This window comes from Chinchilla lanigera, unplaced genomic scaffold (genome assembly GCF_000276665.1).
Source record: "Chinchilla lanigera isolate Chin_1 unplaced genomic scaffold, ChiLan1.0 scaffold00015, whole genome shotgun sequence".
Lineage (NCBI taxonomy): Eukaryota > Metazoa > Chordata > Mammalia > Rodentia > Chinchillidae > Chinchilla > Chinchilla lanigera.
Window position 1 is genome coordinate 4,160,996 of NW_004955416.1, and position 20,135 is coordinate 4,181,130.

Below are 20,135 nucleotides of genomic sequence, written 5' to 3' on the forward strand. Positions count from 1 at the left end.
ATAGTTCCAATCTCAGAAGAAAATTAAAGTGAATTCAAGTCTGTATTGTCTATCCTTTCTTTCTGCCTTTCTTTTCAGGTTAGCAGTTTATTTCTGCATTAATCACCCTGACAGAAGCAAGGCAACTCAATTTTCTGCTTCTGTAGGTAGGCACATCACTTTCTGTACAGCACGAGGCATGAAAAGGGCTACGGCTAAGCTTTGGTTACTGGTGTAATTGAAATGCTATCCACACTATAGGGTGCATTAAAGTCAGATAACGGCAGTTCCTGTGGCCAATTTAAGTAGCTTGACTTCCCTGGGAAAAAAAAAATTGCCTGACAGATAAGGCAGACAAACTGGCTAATTCTCCAAGCATGTCTCTCATTGTGATCCTAGAAAAATGAGAAAAAAATGAATCACAGAACCACAAAATCAATTGACCCTCGGGTAGCTCATCAGGCAGCGAGCCTGATAAACCTAAAAGCTTTGTTAATGTCTGCCTGCCTGTATCCCACAGATAGAGCACTTTGTAAATGAACCTGCTTTGATAAATATATTAAGGAAAGCTGTGAATAAAGGCAGAGACTTCTCATTTGTAAATACAACCTCTGCTACATGGAATTAGAATGATAAAATGGAGTTCCATGTAATTAAGTTTGTATAAGGCCTGAAATCCGTGCAAATACTTTCCCTGAATTTTGAAAGAGAACTGTCAGTTCAATTAATCTGAACATCACCCCAAGAATGTACTGAACAAAATTAAGCTGCTGATAAAACCTAGGCCAGTATTTTGATAAGTAATTCCTATATCATTTCTTGGCCACTGTGATCATTTTATTTAATCCTCTGCCCCTCCTTTTCTTAGTTACCCTCTAAGCCGTGTACAAAGGGTGGATGGTCCATACAGCACCGCATGAGTAATCTACCAAATCGCAAAGCTAAAAAATGGAAAAACCTTTTTCCTATTTAAAAAAAATTTGGGTAAATAAATTTCTATTAGGAGATATGAAAAAGCCTGTATCTCCATCGCCACTCACAGGCTAGACAAAAGAAGCCTCCCAGAAGTGATCACTCCCTGGGAAGACTATGAAAAGGCACACGGCATGACTACCTCCAACAGAAACGACCTGAGCAGAATTTGTGATTCAACTTGAGAATTTTAAGGCCTCGCAGATGGGAAAAGTACGGTGGAGAGGAACAGGAAGGAACGAGAGACAGAGAGACAGAGACAGAGAGACAGAGAGGGACAAAGACAGTATCTTGCAAAAACTACTTCCCTGGGTTACCTTTCCTCTCCCTGAGCTCTACCTTCACATCCCAAGAGAGAAACATAGAAAGTTATCCTCACTCTTAGTTGTTTTAGAAACAAACAAAAACAGAAAGAGAAATACAAGAAGAAAACAGTTATTTAGAAATCTCATTTTAGCTGTGGGAGAAAGACATTGATTTTCGGGTCACTCACCAGTTGTTTACTTGGAGAATTGTAAGTCCTGTGTCTTGCGCTAACTGTTTCTTCTGCTCTTCGGAAGGGTACGGATGCTAATGAAAAAACAAATGTTTTAAAAGATGTATCAGAAGTTACGAAAGAGTCACTTGTGATTTTTTTATTCTATGGCTTGATTTTCCTCACCACATTCTTTTCACAATATGTGTAGAAGTGTGGGCGGGGACAGTGATCTAGAAATTCATGTCTGCAGCCCCATGTTTCTGCCACACTCAATGGGGCCAGCAATAAAAAGCCAGGTATCTAAATTACTCAATTTAAAAAATCAGTCCAGGGTGGAAAGCATTCTCGTGACAGTATCATAATTTTGCTTATCTACATTCATGTCAGTTGCATTGAAGAACTAGTTTACTTTGCTTCCTGGAAAACATATGGGAAGTCCTTATTCTAAGTTACTTGTAAGATGGCTCAGTAGAATTATTATTCCTAGCTATTCTGAGATTACTGGTAGTAAAAGTTTGGAAAGTGAGATAGTAGGTAATCACAACTATTTTGGAAGCCATGGCAACTGATTCGGTTATAACAGTGTACTTACAGTATGTTTATGCTTGATTCCTTATGGGACAATGGAAGATTCATTCTTACTGGGTAGTGCTCTGGGCTATTGGGGTCACAAGCAATGAGCATATATCCAAAGGAGTCAGTAATATTTAATGTCCATATGAAGTTCTACATTTTACCTTTAACTATGGCAATAAGAGAATAAAGCCAGAGGTTCCAATGTTTCTTTCATTCTTTACTTCCCATCACAGGCCACTCACATATGTAACAAGCAGCCTTCCCATTGTCAACCTGCTTTCCTCTGTCAGTCTGAAACCAAGGACTGCTATTTTAGAATCAGACATTTACTTTGGAAGGCGTTGAACTGGCATGTAAATAATTATGAAACATATCCGTTAAGTAGGCCCCTACTCTAAATTCGCTAGTTTTCTTAAACAGAAAAGTAAACTTTTATCTAGCATGTCAGAGTTGTTCATAAGCTGGAAAGCCTTTAGTAATAAACATTTCCCATCAACAGTATTAAAGAGTGACATTAGGAACAAAGTATTCCATTCAGAGCATTCTAATCATTCCAGTATTTGAGCAAGTGAATGTTTTCCAATCATCTAAAATTGTATTCTTCAGGTATTTCATCTTCCATAATAGCATACATTATCCAAAATGTGCACAATTACTTATTAGCAAACCCAAATGCCACTAGGTTAAACAAAATCCCCTGTATAGCAAAAGGGTTAACTAGATTTGTATTAATATAGAAGCCAGGCTTTTAATATTCTGCAAATGTTAACAAAGAAAGATGATAATGTTGAGTTAATATGGGTTAAGCATAAAATGAAAATAAATTTTTCTGATTGCGAGGTGTTGACACTTTTTTGGCTAGGGCCTCCAGCCTGTTCCTGAAAGCTGTGTAATTACAGAAGGCTTTTCCCTCCTTCCCCTCCTGCTTCGAGCCTACCCACATTAGTAATGACCCCTTCACTGCTTCAAAAACCACTAATGGTCTTCCGCACAGGCAAGAAAAATGAGCAGGATAAATTGGAATCCACAGTCAGTAATCTGCATCCTATGAGGCTGCTTTGGCCACTCGCACGCATTCCCGGCCATCAGTCGTTGCCTGTCAGGTGCCGCACTCCGCCACCATGACAAATACTCCTCCTAACACTCGGATCCGTCCAAACAGTGTAACTGTCCTCCATTTTCGTTTTGGTAATGGAGATAATGAATGACTGCACAAACAAGAAGGACTGCTCATCACAGACACCGAGGTGGCTTCGAACTGGAAAAGGCCTCGAATACAAATTTTAATTGACTGAAAACACTGGTTGGGAGGGAAATGAAAAATATTTTTAAAAACTCTTTCTTGTCAAGGTATTTTCTTGCCGAATTCAAGGAAGGAAGTAACACTTCTGAGTTTTTGCGTCTCCAAGATTTTGAGAGCATAGGTTTATAGGTTGTTTCTCAATAGGAAGAAGTTCTCCAAATAGCCAAAATTAAAACAGACGTGACAAGGACATGTATAGATCTACACTCGCAATGTCTTCCAGTGTGCAGTGTCTTTATGCAGTGTTTTGGATCTTTTTTGTGTGTTTAGTCTTGTTCCCTGTTGTGATGTATTTGCCTAAGAAGGTTCTGACAAAATATGGGTTGCAGAGTGTGTGTGTGTGTGTGTGTGTGTGTGTGTGTGTGTGTTGATACAGAGAGAGAGATAGAAAGAGAGAGAGAGAAAGAGAGAGAGAGAAGTGGAAGCAAGGGAAGAGAAAGGCATAGATGAAATAAAGGTTTAGGATTCTAAGAAGGTACAAGAGGAGAAGGTGGATGTTACTAGAGAGTCAATTCCTTTAAGTTTGATTGTGAATTCTGATCGAATAACAAGAATTCTTTCCAGTGTCTTATCAGAAATGCAACTAAATGACCCCAGAATTTTACAATAAACAGTACATTTTATCTTGGGAATCCCTGAACTATACTTTCACTATGAAAAGTTGCAAATTCCATCCACAATCATTAAAAAAGTTGGTACCTTACCAAAATTCACCTTGCACAGATGGCTTTTTTTAATTAATAGGGAAGACCATAATAACTTTAACTTATTTAAATAATGCTCTGTGGCTTTTGAACATTCATGATTCCATGTCCCTTTTATACATGGGGTGGACTGTTTATCTGAAAGTGTTCTGGCAGGCGGCCACTATATTTCTAAAATTAAAAGAGGGATGGAAAACAATCAGCTTTCAGAGGAATTGGAACCATGACAATATGTTTTGGATTAATTTACAAATACATGTATATATTTAAGGCCAAACTCTGGAACTAGAGAATTTCAAGTACATGGTCTATCATATGCATTCTTCTACTTTATTAGAACAGACATCATATTGAAATAATAAACATGGGAAGCCTTCACTACTTCTTTGATGTATATTACTAAATGTCTGACTGGCTCAAATTTAAAATAAACTTTGGTATGTTTGCACTTGAAAACTGGAAGTAGACCACAAGCAATAATTTGTTGTCAGTTTCCATATTCTTGGACTAAAACTATAGTTTAGTCTGTTTACTGTTGGGGACTAAACCGCTTGGGTCTGGTGGCCAGAGGTGGTTCAGCTTACTCATCAGAGCACACATCGTAATACAATAGCGACGATGACTATTCCCTTCATGAAGGAAGAATCAGCAAAGTTTTTCACAACTCAGAATAACGCTATTCTGAACAGAAGGAGTGAATGACAAAGATCCTCTTACTTGAAATATTGACTGATCAATGCTCATAATGTTACTAAGACAAGTAGTGCTCATGGCTCAATATAAATAGGAAATATTTTTCATTGTCTTTTAAAAAACTCAGGTACTATCTGAAAAACTAAGACACTATCTTCACTCAAGATACCACAGGCTTGCTTCCACTGCTTTTATTTGGGGGAAGTATCCAGTTTATCAAGTGCTTGAAACTAAATCCACAGTATCCTTACAATACATTGTGGGGCAATTTGGTGAATGAAATCATCTAATAATAATCTCTTGCGAATAACCCCTCTCCATTAATGTCCATACTAGAACTTATTTATCATGGATTTTATTCTAAATTCAAAGGATTTATACACTAGTGTTTTAAATTTTTAAGGTATACTTCAAATAACCTCATGAATTAGAAGTGAACAATGAATAAAAAAAGGTAGTTATTTAAGAACTGAAATACTGGAAACAACCTAAATGTCTGTCAATTGGATTGTAATTATATAAAATATGAAGTTCTCATGATAAGGTTGTCCCCATATATTGCTAAGTGAAATAGATAGGTTGAACAATATGTATTATTCACTTTGGGCTACATAAGTAAAACTAAGCAAAGCTAAATACACATAATTTTGTTTGTAGAGTAAGAAAATCATCTGGAAAAATCCATGCTAAATAATGCTTTATATGGTATAGGGTCTAGAGATAGAAACTTTACTTACATTTTCCTGTATCGTCTGTGTGTACAACTTCGAACCATTTTTAAATCCAGTATCAATTTAGAAAGTATAATTAATTTATGGTAATTATAATTAATTTATATATACTACATTAAAACATAATCATTTAACTTCTTTATATAATTAGACATTGTCTTATAGTAACTTTTTCCCTGGATTTTTTTTCAGTAGGAGGCATCAAACCCAGGTAGCACTGAGCCTAGACCTTTTCAAAATTTTCTCTTGAAAGAATCTTCTTAAGGTGCCCAGGCTGCAGTAGAACTTGCCATCCTCTTGCCTCAGCCTTCCTTGTAGCTGAGATTATAAACACGCATAACCACCCCTGGCACCCTCCATACTTTTTAAAGCAAAGTATCTCCAAGATAAGCCTTGTTTTTAAGTTAACTTTCAACTCCCTCCAAGATCCATGCTGTATAGAGTTAACTCATGTGACTGTGATTTTGATAGTACCACTTGCACATAAAACCCTTGGGATTCCTAACAATGAAACTCTCCTGGACAGATATTTAGTGATCGAGGACCATGTTTACTGAGCCTGGGTACAAGTACACATCGAGAATTTGAACCCTGAATAAATAAATGCATCTTTCTCTAAAGTCAAATTTATTCAATGGTCATTAATTTAGCAACTTTTTCTTGTGTGAAAAAGGATTCCTATACTGTTGAGAATTTTAAAGGTAAAACAAGAAACATAGATATTTAAAAACCATCCAATCCTTTTGGAGTCTACGAAGTTCCAACAGCAATTTGCTTAGTGTTAATAATTTTTTATCTTTTCATTGTTGTGTTTTATTTACATCTCTATTAAATAAAACTTCCTGGAGATAAAGCTTTTTTGAACTTTTGTATTTCTCCCCTACTCTGTTCATTGTCTCTAAATATTTATAGAAGGAATCAAAGAAAAAAAAATCATACAAGTTTTCTTTTAAGCTTTGTCAGTAGTTATGTCACCTTAAATAAGATTGGGTCTGTGACATAGTCTCTGTGAGGGGAAGATAAAATGGTTAACAAAGTTATGGATGGGATATAAAACAGCTAAGGAGATTATAATAACAAGGTTTGTGATGATTAATTTGAACTCTCACTGACTCTCTCGCACAAGCACACACACACACACACACACACCCTCTGTCATTCTCTACATCAGAACACAGAAACATTCTTTGCTATTTCACTGTCAGTTCCACCTGAAGCAGCTCTACATGAAACATGGTGCATCTATCCCCGGCTTTACGTTACTGTACTTAAACCTTTGTATGTTTCAGGTGTCATATCCTTGTCTCTGGCTCTTAGAGCAGAACTGTAAAACATTAGAGTGGAAAAGATTTTTAGAGAGATCTTAGCCCAGGATCTAATTTGGGTAGATGTGAAAAGCAAGGCTCCCAAACGACCTACACCAGTCATACAAATCAGCACTGGTAGGAGTGGGGATAACCTCTTGCTCTCCAGCCAGTTAGGCTTTCCCACTCTCACACTGATGTTTTCCATTAAAGTACCATTTCCCTTCTCTTTTGGTACTGGTGCTCTGCTTTTCCATTAGGGATGTGGTCAAAGATGGTTAAGTAACACGGGCTTGGTCAGTCAACATCGCTGATCATGCTGGCTGTGTTGAAGATGGAACCCAAGCTAGGTTAACAGTGTCCTGTCATAGTAACTCAGAAAGTGTTCTCCCTCCCACAGGGGTTACAGGGTCACACAGTGCCTGGGGTCAGGATGATGGTCATTGTTGCTGCTAAAAGAGGGAATTTGTCCGAGAATGAAGCTCATGCAGGCTAACGCAGAACCAATAGGTACAGAAAATAGATTCTGGACACCATTCCTACACTTTATTTTGAATCACTTGGACCAATAAATTAGCTCTCACTCACACACAAAGTCCACTTCAAATTATCTAAAATTTTATCAGTGTACTCCCTTTTCCTCTCCAGCTAAAAATGATTTTAACAAGAAAGAAAAGTAGGAGGATGAAGAGAATGCAGTAGAGAGTGAAGAAGGAATAGAAGTGAGTCATTCCACCTTAATCTTTATTACTGACAATGTCAAGGGTGCTAAAAATATGACAACTTAGAAATTCTTAAGTTTATCAGATATATAATCTCAGTAGACTAAAAGAAATCATAAAACCTGGAAGATAGGGGTTTAAAACATGCACTATATTTTGAACTGTGAAAATCTTGTATCTAAATTGAAAAAGCAAAGTAGAGAAGGTAGAATTTTGATGTATTTCCTAAATGCCCAAAGAGTAAATTTCAAATTGTTTTTGTATGAAGTTGAAATACTTAAGGGACATGAAGATAAGTTTGCTAATCAAAATACCTGAGAAACACATTTACATTCAAAAACTTTACAGTAACCAGAGGCTGTGATAAAGCAAAATGACACAACAAATATTGCAATCATCTGGCTAATTTAAGACTGTTATTTGCATAAAATTCCCTTAGCCAGCTACAGATGGAGAGCACATTTCAAATACTATACGATCACAACATTTCCTTCGATTTCCACAATCCTGGCACATCCAATCACCACTCAGAAAAAGTGGGGAGCTCTTCGGAGCCAGAAGTGGTTGCTTCCCCACACTTCCGCAACTTTCCCCTGCTTTGCTTGAGTGTTCACACCGTATTTGCTGTATGCACGTGCACATGTGTTATTAACCCTCACTGGACTGCAAATCATTCGAGGGCAGAGTTCAAATCTTATTTGACCTTGACCTTTCCACAGGCCAATGTTTCTTCAAAATAAGTGCTTGATATGTACTTGTCAGTAAAGCCATTCTTTCTTAAACTGATACTGTTTTTCTGACAGAAGGACTGACTATGCCATAAATATATACTGTACAAATACCCAGGTAAATAAAAAAAAAGATCCTACCAATCATTTAACGGTTTTAAGGACACAATATTTGGATATTTGGAAACATCTACTGAATTTTTCACTTTTCATCCAGATGTTCAGTGTCATGGAAACATGGACTTCAGATTCAAATTAGTAGGTTTTAAAAAAAAAAACCTTTTTATGCCAGATGTATATTTGGGGCTATTTCTGGAAAGTTCATTTCCATTTAAGCTTACATGGGAATAAATAGATTGAATCAATAATAATCACATCCTTTAAAATTCAGAAAAACAGAGATTTTAATAATAGCCAGACACCAAGAGATTAGTGTATTTGGAGGAACAACTGGAAGGTCCCATTAAAAAGAGCAAAGACAGAGCTGGAAATGTAAGCGGCAGAGTGCATGTCTAGCATTTGTGAGGCCTGGGTTCAATTCCCAGTATGGCAAATACATTAAAAAAGGGCAATAAGCCAAAAGAATTTGCATGCTGGACTATCATACAGATTTTTAGAATATTTATGAAGTTTATTATTACAAAGCTATAGAGAAAACAGAATAACAGAGAAAGTATTTTTTAAGATACCAAAGTTAATGTTTAGAAGGCATGAAGTGAGTGTTTCAGGATTAAGGAGAAACACCCTCAGCGTGTGCAAGGGGAAATGTCACGTACAGACCTTCTGATGGTACAGCCGGCGTTTACATGGACAGGCATGATGAGAGGTCGGCACCACCAACACTCAGTTTACCTCTAAACTTCCCCAAAGGTATCCGAAATATTAGAAAAACGTATTAGAAAACATCTGCAGATAAGATTCAGAACTTTAAGCACAAGGCATATAATTACTTTCCCATTGACTGAGGCTTAAAAGCCGAACACGGCTGTATTTTGAAAATAGCAGAAATATATTCCCAGGGCTAGAAAGATAATTTTTGTTTAACATTTGTTAGGATGCTCCCATGAGTTGCTTGGCCATGCATGTTATGCTGCCTACATGGCTGATCTTACTAAATGAGCCAAAAGCCACAAATAAGGCCTTGACTCATTTAACAATCACTTCACATTTCCACACTATGACCAAATTAATATTTTATGGGGCCACTCAGTTCTACAGCCAGACCACTTTTCCAAAAAATTGAATTTTGTGCTTATTTATTTTATGGATCATTTGTTGAAATAGATTTCAAAACAGGTTTAGGCTATTTAGATTTTTCAGTGAACTGCAGAAGAAAAACTCACAGACTCAGAATTTCAGAACTGGAAAGGACATCAGAGGCCATCTCGTTCAGACTTCTTATTTTATGCCTAAAAAAACTGAGGCCAGGAAGGCGAAATGGCTTGCCCAAGCCTAGCTGGCCTCATCCTCTTTGAAGATGTCCCTGATATCCCCAGAGGGAAGACATTTCACAGTTATATAAGCTCAAAAAACACTTCTTGTGGAACATCGTATTTCCACCTCAGAACTGCAGATACCAATGTGTAGATTTTATCCTGGTAGTCACACCCACAGCGTGAGGATTCCTGTGCCACCCTACGCTTCCCGCACCTGCCACACTGCTTTGCAAATGCTTATTTGTCTGTTCTCTCTGTGGACGACGTACTCCTTGAAAGCAAAGAATGAGGCCACGTTTTACTTCAAAAATTTAGGTCACAGCTCTGCATGCTGAGGTACCCAATAAATTCGGGTTCAACATGTTTACAGGTAATAAGGTAGCTGCTTGAGGTGAAAGTTAGCAAGTAAGAAGGAAGATTTATGGGAGGAGAACCTCAAAGAGGCAGGAAATACCAATTTCATATCCACGTCCAGCTTGAAATAATGAAAATCAGCTCTTATCTCGAGTAAGTCTTTGTTTTTGTTTTTTTGTTTTTTTTTTTTTTGGTTTTTCTCCGGTACCGGGAACCGAACTCACGACCTTGCGCTTGCCAGGCAGGCGCTCTGCCGCTGAGCTAAATCCCCAGCCCCCTCAAGTAAGTCTTTATAGCTACGGAGGACAGAGAAGAGCTGTCAAAGCCAGATGGTAATACTGAGAAGCTGTAAGAGTATAGAAAGTGCCTGGGACTTTTCATTCACGTTTCATTTCTTCTTGCTTAATAGGCTAAAAATTGCTCTAAAACAAGGGGCTGCAGTGTATAGCAGAGAGTTATATAATGTCTAGACAACTGGGATACTTGTATCTAATCTTACGACAACAATCCTGCTTAACGGGTCCAGACACAGTGCCCTGTGAGTCTGAGTGAGGAGGAAATAAGGATTAGTGATTAGTCCATTACAATATTTCTTTAATAACATGAAAAAAAACCTAGGCGGACAAAAAGTGGGATAATTATTAAGGACTTATTAAGCAACATTAAAAGCTATAAAAACACCTCCAGTATGTTTAGTCCAAATTTATTTGCATGGACTAATTTTGTTTGCATGAATAATTTTGTTTGATTTAGCATGAGAATGCACAGAGGGTCTGGTTTGGGGAGAGAAAGCTAAAATAGATTTAAAGAGGAAGGGGCTGTTTAAAACAGTGAGTATTATCTTTTTTGAAAAAGGTTATTATCTCTAGAGTAAGCAATGGAGATGTTGTGGATATTATCATCTCTGCTCATCTCAGAGGACAGGATAAGAGAATGGGGTTCATGATAAGTTAAAAAGCCATAAAAACAAGAAGGAAGTAGATGTAAGCTAAAGACTTTTTGAAGATGGACAGCAGTGGTTGAAAAGAGAGCTTTAACGGTGAATAACCATTTCTTGTACCTGCTTGAAAGTTTCCTTTGGGGCAGCTGTAGTGAGACATCATTCCTTAACAAGGTTTAATGCTTTCATTCAAGAATTGGCCAAAACAAAAACCTATGTAATGTGTAAAGCCTGACAACAGCACTAGGAACTTGGTTCAAAGGTTTGAAATTGTTTTCTGTTCCTACCATTATACAGAGCTTCTTTCTGGATACAAATGAGTGTTGGGTAAAACTACACACTTAGATGGATACTGTTCAAAACATTTGACTTTTCTCCCCACTCAATTAAAATCTCATGTTTTAAATTGTATTGGAATTTATCTGATTTTTTAAAATATGAGGGAAAGATGACTAACAGTCTAACCAAAAATACAACAAAGACAAAGATACCACTAAATATTTACCTTAGTTGTGCACTGCACTGACAAATAAAGCAATCAACTGATAGCATGGTAAGAAAGCTCTTAACTAGGCCATCAAAAAGTTCAGTTAGCAGTATTTATTTTGGAATTCCCCACAGTTTTATCTTATCAATTTGTTTTTCCTTCCCTTTTTCAGAGCAGCCTCTGTAGGGAAAGTTAACTAAATCAAGATGGGGACAGAGCGAAATTTATCTACTTTCCACATATATATTATTATTTTAGCTAAGTTCTAGAACATGAATACTTTTAAATACAGGATATTTCTGAGCAGATGGAAAAATTTTTTTGTGTGTGAACACTGGGAATTGAACTCAGGACTTTGCGCTTGCCAGGCAGGCACTGCACCACTGAGCTATATCCCTGGCCCCCCCAAATTACTTTATGTTTCCAATTTGTATATGCAGAAAATCAACCTGTCAGTAAGTAGAACACCTTTAAAATGTCTTTTCACCATGCCTATGACTATATTTCTTCTGGTCATTAAATATATAAGATCATAAACTGAAATTCATGACATAACCATCATATAATATATATATATATATATATATAATATTTTCATGCTTCTGAATAGCTATTGACTAAAAATTTACTCATTTAAGATAAAAATGATTATTAAAATGTGAATCACCTGACAGTATTTAATCTTTTATCATCATAATAAATGTCCTGCTGAATCAGTATAAGTAAATTAGAAATTTATGAAGTATAAAATATTATAGAAACAGATTTTTAAGAAAGCTTTTGGCAAAACAATGAAGTTATATGATAATGCATATTTATAGTTTGTGGAAATATTAGTACACAGCTATTTGCCCCCTCATTTGGACAGCAAATCAGAAAATGCAAAGAAAATGGCTCCTCTTAGCTTGGGCAGCCAAGTTGAACTCAGCAAAAAGAAGTCTTCTGATTTACTTCTCTTCTATGTCTGCATTTGCTCACCACCTTGGACCAAAAAAGAGAAATAATGAAGGGCATACTGGAAGTGCAGATATGTCGAGTTACTACATCGCCCAGGATTTTTCAGGTTAAGTGGTAAGATTTTATGGAAAGTAATAGCTACCTCTTATTCCTCCCAGCCTGTAGTCTACAGATTAGTGATATGTCTTTACACTCTTAGAAATAAATAATTACATTTTTCCATGAAACTATTGCTTAAAAGGATTTAAAAAGCCCTTACAATGGTGTCTGTACAAGAATTGGATTTCAAAAAGATGTATCTTTTATGTAGCTGAATTCAACTAGTATGAACCAGTACAGGCATCTTCTCTAATTAGTTGAGCACCCATTCTGATTGCTGCCTAATAAAGAGTTCAGATATCATCAGTGGCTATTCTGCATGGTGGGCAGAGTCCTCTGTCACAATGACACCTGGTATGCATGGCCGATAAACTTAAGCTTGACTTATTACCAATATACTAAAAAAAGAGTATGTCACAGCAAGGTAAGTTGACCAACTGACTGTAAGAGAATAAACTCATCATCTGAAATAAGGTAACTTGAGTATTTATATGTTACTGACCAAATCACATACATTATTTACATATTTAAGTAATTTAAATGGTCATATCTAAGTAATGGAAACCAATCCTATGTAACATAAGCCAAGTGGATTTAGTTCTCCAAGTTAACAAAACATTTGAGTATTGCTATATGGTTAGAAAGAATTCAGAAACAGCCTTTAGAATCTAAGTAGAAGTTATCAAGCAGGTTCAAGATTCTATTCTTATATATATAACATGAGAGTATTGATATGAAGACATTTTCCTATAGGAAGTAAGGGAAGGCAATCTGCAGCAAGAGATAAATAAGAAAAACATTGTCTCAAAAAAATTGAAGGAGTAGATAAATCACCATCTAACTCTCTGGTTCCCCATAGAAGATTGCGAGTTGGATTTGGTGTAGATACTGAGAAAACTATATTGATAAAATCTCCTCCTCTGGGTAGTCCCAGCTGGCCACTGGTACACACTTAGTATAAAGTGTGACCAGACAGAAATTAAAGTAAGCATTTTTTTCAGTTCAGGTATCTGAACATGTAAAATTTCAAAAAGAGTATTACACATACACAGAAACCATGACTTTATAAAGCCTTTATCTTTTTTCTGACCTATTTCCAATCTAAAGAAGCCAATTTTAACATGGTCTAAATATACACTACTACAAGGAATGAATAAATACATGAGCGTCACATCTGAGTAATATTTGTACAACTCTACACACTGTGCTAGGTAGCTTCCACAGTGAGCCTTTGATATCTCACAGGCCAGGTACCTGGGGGCAGTGCAGGGAAGCGGAGAAGAGACTGGCATTAGTCAGTTCTTTCCTTTCCTGAAGTTCCTGAACACACTCTCCTGTTTCATTCCGGGTGACTGGGATACTGAAGATGTGATGGTACCTAGAACCACGCTTTCTGGAGATACGACTTTCTTCAGCTCCATGGACATTGGAAGATATTTACAATAACTAAAGAACTCACCAGCAAGTAAATTTGAACTGTGCTTTACATAAGTATACTCAAACTGAAATATCATTAATTTGACCTATTAAGGCAGTTTGCAGTTTGCTTAAACAAATCCTTTTATCCGATAAATAACGGCCTTGAAAACAACCAATACTGCCAGTGCCCTAATGCTTTTCTAATTTCTTTAGGAACAAAGCTAGTTGTCTACAAGAAACATCAAATGAAACATTCTTGGGAATTTATTAATAAGCACTTGGGCTTTCACGCCTGTTTAGTCCATCGCTGTATGCCCAGCCTTGGAGGAAAATCCAGAAGAGCTGTGCAGCCTCAATAGCTATTTGGTAAGGGAAGAGCATTTTGCAGGGCTTGATCTGAAGCAGGTCTGTTCTGTGTCAAATGAACAGGGAAACGGGAAATACGGCACGTACATCCTCAAGTTGGCAGTTAGAATCACCGAGCTGGGAAGAGACTAACTGCAAGCGGAGAAGAAAGTTTTGCATGTTATCTGTTGAAAGGTAAGCTTTGTTAATTCATTTACATAATTGAAAATCTGAATTATTTTTTCCGTGAAGAATGACGTATTTCTGGAGCCATGTTGACTAAGATATGGGGGGAAACCCTGTAGAAAGCCCCAAGGAATTTATCACAATGGTCAGGGCAGAGTATATGACTGTCATTCTAGGCCAACAGCACTTTCCATGATTTAACACCCTCGTGGATAAACATTTGAATTTAAAGTGTAGATACATTTGGGAAACACTCAACCAACTCAGGAAACACATGTGCTGTGGTATCATCAGGTCACACTTCAGGTGCAGTTCTGGGAAAACTTTTGGAAAACACTGGTCGAAACAGGTTAGAAAGAGAGACCGAGCACACGAATCCACTAGGAATTATGTTTCTATTTCTCTCCATTTGTCATTTCCTAAGCATTTTTCTAATATTAGCTGCTGAGTATCTAAGTACACATGGCTCGTATCCATTGCCTCATCTCACTCGATAAAGGTAAAGAACTGAATATAGGAGACATATATGATTTATCACTTGTTTGTGATCCAGGTAGAATTAAATGAAAAGACTGAAACTTGAGATTGAGTTTTCCATGTCCCAAACACTTCCACCATTAAGCCTGTGAATTTAAATTTTAAAACACATATGTGCTTCTCACTAGAACATAAGCTCCCTGAGGGAACTTGAAAGGAACAATTAGAAAAATTTCATTGAACAAAATGAAATTGTCCCTAACCCAGGCAACAGTTACGCAAGAGAGTTGGGGATCTGGATGCTTCTGTGGCTAATGTCTGCAGCACACTGTGATAATGACCAGGAGACTAACTAGTCACTCAAGTGAGAAAAAGTCTTGGCAAGTCTGAGAGAAACAGAGCTCACAGTTATTCATGCGGGAAAATTAAAAAACAAAACCCAAAAAACTTATAAAGAAATTCAGACCATATCTCATGAGGGGAAGAAGAAACTGAAAAAAAAAAAATTGAGAGACAAAGTGAGCTTACACACGTTAGAATAATATATGCTTCAATCTCTGGAGAAAGTCCATTATATCACAATTAATGCCGAGACTGCAATCCAGCCAGGCTAATTTCAATAGAGTCCAAGTTTTGAACAGTTTCTACGCTATCCAAGTGGGAATTTGGCCAGGATGCTGGGGTTAATCATTCATTTTGAGGACGGCTAATTCTTTGGGAAGCAGCCCACTCTGCAGGAGGAAACATTTGGCCATGTGAGCAAATTCACCCCCTATTAGCTCCACAAGGCACCTTTCTGAAGGGGAAGGAGGGGGAGTCAGTTCAGTCTCTCATCAATAGACATGTTTACTGAGTTTTCAATAAATACATATTAATGTCAGAGAAATGACTCAAGCATACATATCCGACGCCTGGATTCTTAAAGAACCATTTTTACAGCAACTTTCAGTCGCCATGGTCACAGAATGCAGCAGAAGGCTGTGGTGGCTGAAAGGAGACGCAATGGATTCAGATGGTCCTGGGTTTCTGTCTTGACTCTGTGGAGCTCTAAGTGTGAAACTCTGAAGAGGTTACTAGCGCGTAGGGGTTCTCGTCCACACCAGAAGAATAATGGCGCTTACCTCGGACACGTCTTATGGGGTACAAATAAGGTGTTTATTAATTGGACAGATATTGAGTGGTGGCATTGCCCTGGAAGACACACATCCCTGACTTCATGGAGCTTATGTTCTGGTGTGGGATGTAAACAATAAACAAGCAAACAAAAATAGAAGACAGACTCTAGTGGTGATTAGGTTTTATGAGGAAAAATTAGGCGCTCTGCTCTCTACTGAGATACAAAGTGACTGTGGCGGCTGCTCTTTTATACAGGGTAGCCAGGGAGAGCATTTTGAGAAGGTGACATTTGAGCAGAGACTTGCGTGAAGTCAGAGCCAGCTAGGAGGCAGGCATGGCAAGGAGCCCAGCCCAGCGTGAGGGAGGCTGTGGAGAAGGACAGGGCTGGAGACATAGCCAGTGCCAGCCCTTCCCGAGCCTTGTGGGTCATGCTAAAAGGCCTAAGTACTAACATGGTATCCGACACAAGTAATTAAGCACATAACAAATAGTAGCTATTTATTTATCCATACTGGGTAAATATAGTCATAAATCAAAATCATTCATCATTTCTTTCATTCTGCTATGTACTTGGAGTTTTCCACATCAGTCTGTCATCCTAACATAGCTGATTGCTAACAGATATCTTAACACATTTTAAATGTTCATGAATATCACCAGTGTCTCTAACTATAAATGTTTTCTGTGATGTACGGTTATTCAGCATCATATTTTTCTATCAGTGGGTCTTAAAAAGGATGGGTTCTTTAAAGGCATTTTGGTTTCAAAGGTGAGAGTTTTTTTTTTTTTCCAATTGGGGCATGCACAGTGGATTCCTATAGAGTCCTCTGCATCTTCCCAAGAACACAGAATGAGGTGTTAGTTCATACTTAACTAATGAGGAAGATATTGGACAGGGAGGCCCATGCTTTTAATTGTAGCACTTGAGAAGCTGAATCAGGAGGACTGCCATGAGTTTGAGAGCAGCCTGGGATTGAGAGTGAGTTCAAGTCCAGGATGAACTATACAAGACCCTATCTAAGTGAGAGAGGCAGAGAGAGAGAGAGAGAGAGAGAGAGAGAGAGAGAGAGAGAGAGAGAGAGAAAGAGAAAGAGAAGAGAAAGAAAGAGAAAGAGAAAGAAAGAGAAAAAGAGAAGGAAAGAGAAAGAGAAACAGAGAGAAAGAGGAAGAGATTTGTGTTGCTAAATTGTCTACAATTAGGCCCAGGCAATTACTACCGGCACCTCCACAAGACACTAATGAATCATGTGTACCCTTCCAAAAACGTGTTCAGCTCCACATTACCCCTAACACATACTCTTGGCCTATGTTCTAAGGCTTTTCACAACCTGGCCCTAAATGATCTTTCCAAACCTACATCCCATGATTTGAAACACAAATGTATAATACTACCCAGAGCACACTGGCTTCTTGGCCTATTTTTTTCCCTCTGTCTTTGCCATCAAAACACTTCCTTACCATTACCTCAGCTGCTCACCGTAACTTCTTGTTCTCGTCCCCTCTGGCATACACATGGAAGGCTATGTTTCCCAGCCTGTCTACACCTCTCCTTTTTCTGAATTGGGCAGGAACATGCAACTAGTTCCTTTACAAATGACTATGATTAAGAGGCATGTGAAATTTGGGCTGAAGAACTCAATTACTGACATGAGCTTCCCTGGCCTGCCCTTCTCTGCTACAGTCATGGAGATACTCACTGAGACACAAGGGCCACCGGTAGAATGAACCGAGTCTGTTGGTTTGCATATGGCAGACAGTGTTCTTGGAGAGTAGCCTAAACTTGGCCAGCTGACTAGGGGTGCCCAAGAAAGAATTTCTTATTGTGTTACGTGCCTGGGATTGCTGGAGCTATCTGTCAAAGCAGCACAACTCCTATTCTGATTGATATACCATTCTTCAAGATCAAGCTTCCCCGATCAACACTTTGAAGTCATTCTTCCTTTCTCTTCTGAACAACCCAGTGGAGATTGTTTTACAATTTTTTTACATGTTAGTAAAGAACTTCTGTACAGGAAAAGTCAGGTCTATTGAAAAAGAGTTTTGGTAAATTTGGGGATTGAAAACTAGAGGTTGAAACCAATCTCCCAGGCCTGTGGTTACAATGGCAGCCAAGTTTTTTGTCGAAGCAGACACTATCCAGCCCACCTGACCCAGAAGCTGTGTTGAGAACTTTCTAGCAGAGGAGACAGAGAAACGATTAAGCTAGGAAGGGAGAGATGGGAACAGATGAGCGTGAAGGGAAATTTCCAAGTGGGCTGTGCTCTGTGATGTGACATCTCCCATGACCTAAAGATCTTCGGTAAGTCACAAAATCTCTGACATAATAGGATTTCTTAAAAAAGCTAATAAAGTGGCTAGATTTGGATTCAAGTTTGTGGTGGTTTAAAACAGACTAACTTGTGCTGTCCAAAGAATCAGCCCTTATCTGGGTCACAGCTCATTTATATGACTCACATAGGAGAGCCCAAGCACAGCCTTTCATTGTTGATACTAGGGGTAGGGGCAGTTCTCAGTGAAGTAATCATATTTCGCACCTTGTGGTGGGTTGACAACTGGTGGTCAACTTGTAGCACCTAGACGAACTGAATGAGTGAGGTGCTGGGTGTGGAAGGCCTACCTGAGGGTTGTGGCCAACAGCATAAAAACAAGAACTGGAGAGGAAGAGATGGGCTGTTGATTCTTCTAGAGAAGCTTGTCATGCTGGTTTTTCTGATATGAATTCGGCTGCTCTCATTGTCAAGAGGAGCTCCAGACATCACTGTAGCTGAGGATGGCTGTGGTTCACTTTGGGAGAGCTCTGGTTCTTACTTTGAGCATCACTTCCTGGCTCCAGTGCAGATCCCTCAGCCTGCTAGCACAGATCCTTCATCCCACTGGCACAGACTTTCCAGTTTCCACCACCAACGTTTGGGTCTTCCCAGCACAGATCCTTGGTACAGACTTGTATGAGACATTGTCGTGGGCTCTGGGCCTCCAGTAGGACTCATGGAGGACATTGCCATGAGCTCCAGGATTTTAGCGGAACTCATGAAGGACATTGTGGTGGAATCCAGGCCCTCAGCTAGATTCTTTGGGTCTCTAGTGTGTGGACAGATCTCCTGCACTCTTCTGCATTTGATTCTTTGAGTGAATATTATAAAATAATCCTATAACTAATGTGTCCTGTATTAATTCCTTTCCCTTACAAACCCTGACTACTACACACCTCTATTCTTCCTGTCCTAACTCAATTTTGAACTGGAGAATCCCAGCAAAAACATATCGATTGAACAGATGATACTACAGATCAGAACAAGTCCCTTGATGTTGTTGTCTCACATTGAAATGTAAACTGGCAATAATTTACTCTTTAGTTTAATTTTTTTGTTAAAAGCATTGTAAGTTTACCGTATATTTCAGTCATTTTAATGTGACAGTGACAGCAAATATTTTAAGTCCTCTTTAACCACAACCTTGCTAATTAGACATTGCTGGTTTTCTCTCCTACTCTACACTCTCAACTTTAATTATCTGCATTTTCTCAATCTGAAAAAAAAACAGCTCCCATAAAGGGTGAGAATCGGGAGGAAATGTAGATAAAAATGAATTTCACTATCTCACTTCCAGTTTATCTACTCTGTCATCGACATTAAAGCCCTGTTTTTGTCTCTTCAGAAAACCACATGACATTTGAGAATCTTCTCCTCTGCTGCACAAATTTCAAAACCATCTGGAACACCTTCCTTCCTTCCTTCTCCACCTCCCGAGCACCCATCTTCTTCAAACACGGAAATGTTTTTCCTGCTTCGGCTCCCTCTTCCTGGGTTTCCAAGCCCTTACTGTTTCATCTTCATTGTTTGGTTCTTTGTAGATGTCATTTACAGGAAAATAAACTTACATACACATATGGTAATTTGAAATAAATAATACTTTGAAATAAATCCTCTGTGGCATATGTTAAAAATCAAGAGTCAACTTTTCTGAGTTCCAGTTTTAAACATTAATGAGAAATAAAAGAGGCAAAGTTTTTCAAACTATATATGTTCGTGGAAGAAAAAATGATTATATATTATATAGATATGTAAAATGTATATAACAAGATATCATATGTAATATAACAACCATTGTTAATTTCCTATCACCTTGTCTG

At 38.1% G+C, this 20,135-nt stretch overlaps 1 protein-coding gene across 8 annotated transcripts in view; it reads right to left on the minus strand.

Moving 5' to 3' along the window:
- Positions 1-20,135, minus strand: part of Meis2 (Meis homeobox 2) — a 207,678-nt gene that overhangs the window by 56,882 nt on the left and 130,661 nt on the right. For all 8 annotated transcript variants that reach the window (XM_005381188.2, XM_005381187.2, XM_013512565.1 and 5 more), the window contains one exon: positions 1,445-1,521. In XM_005381188.2, the coding sequence (XP_005381245.1) occupies positions 1,445-1,521 (77 nt within the window). The remainder of the gene's footprint in view (positions 1-1,444; positions 1,522-20,135) is intronic.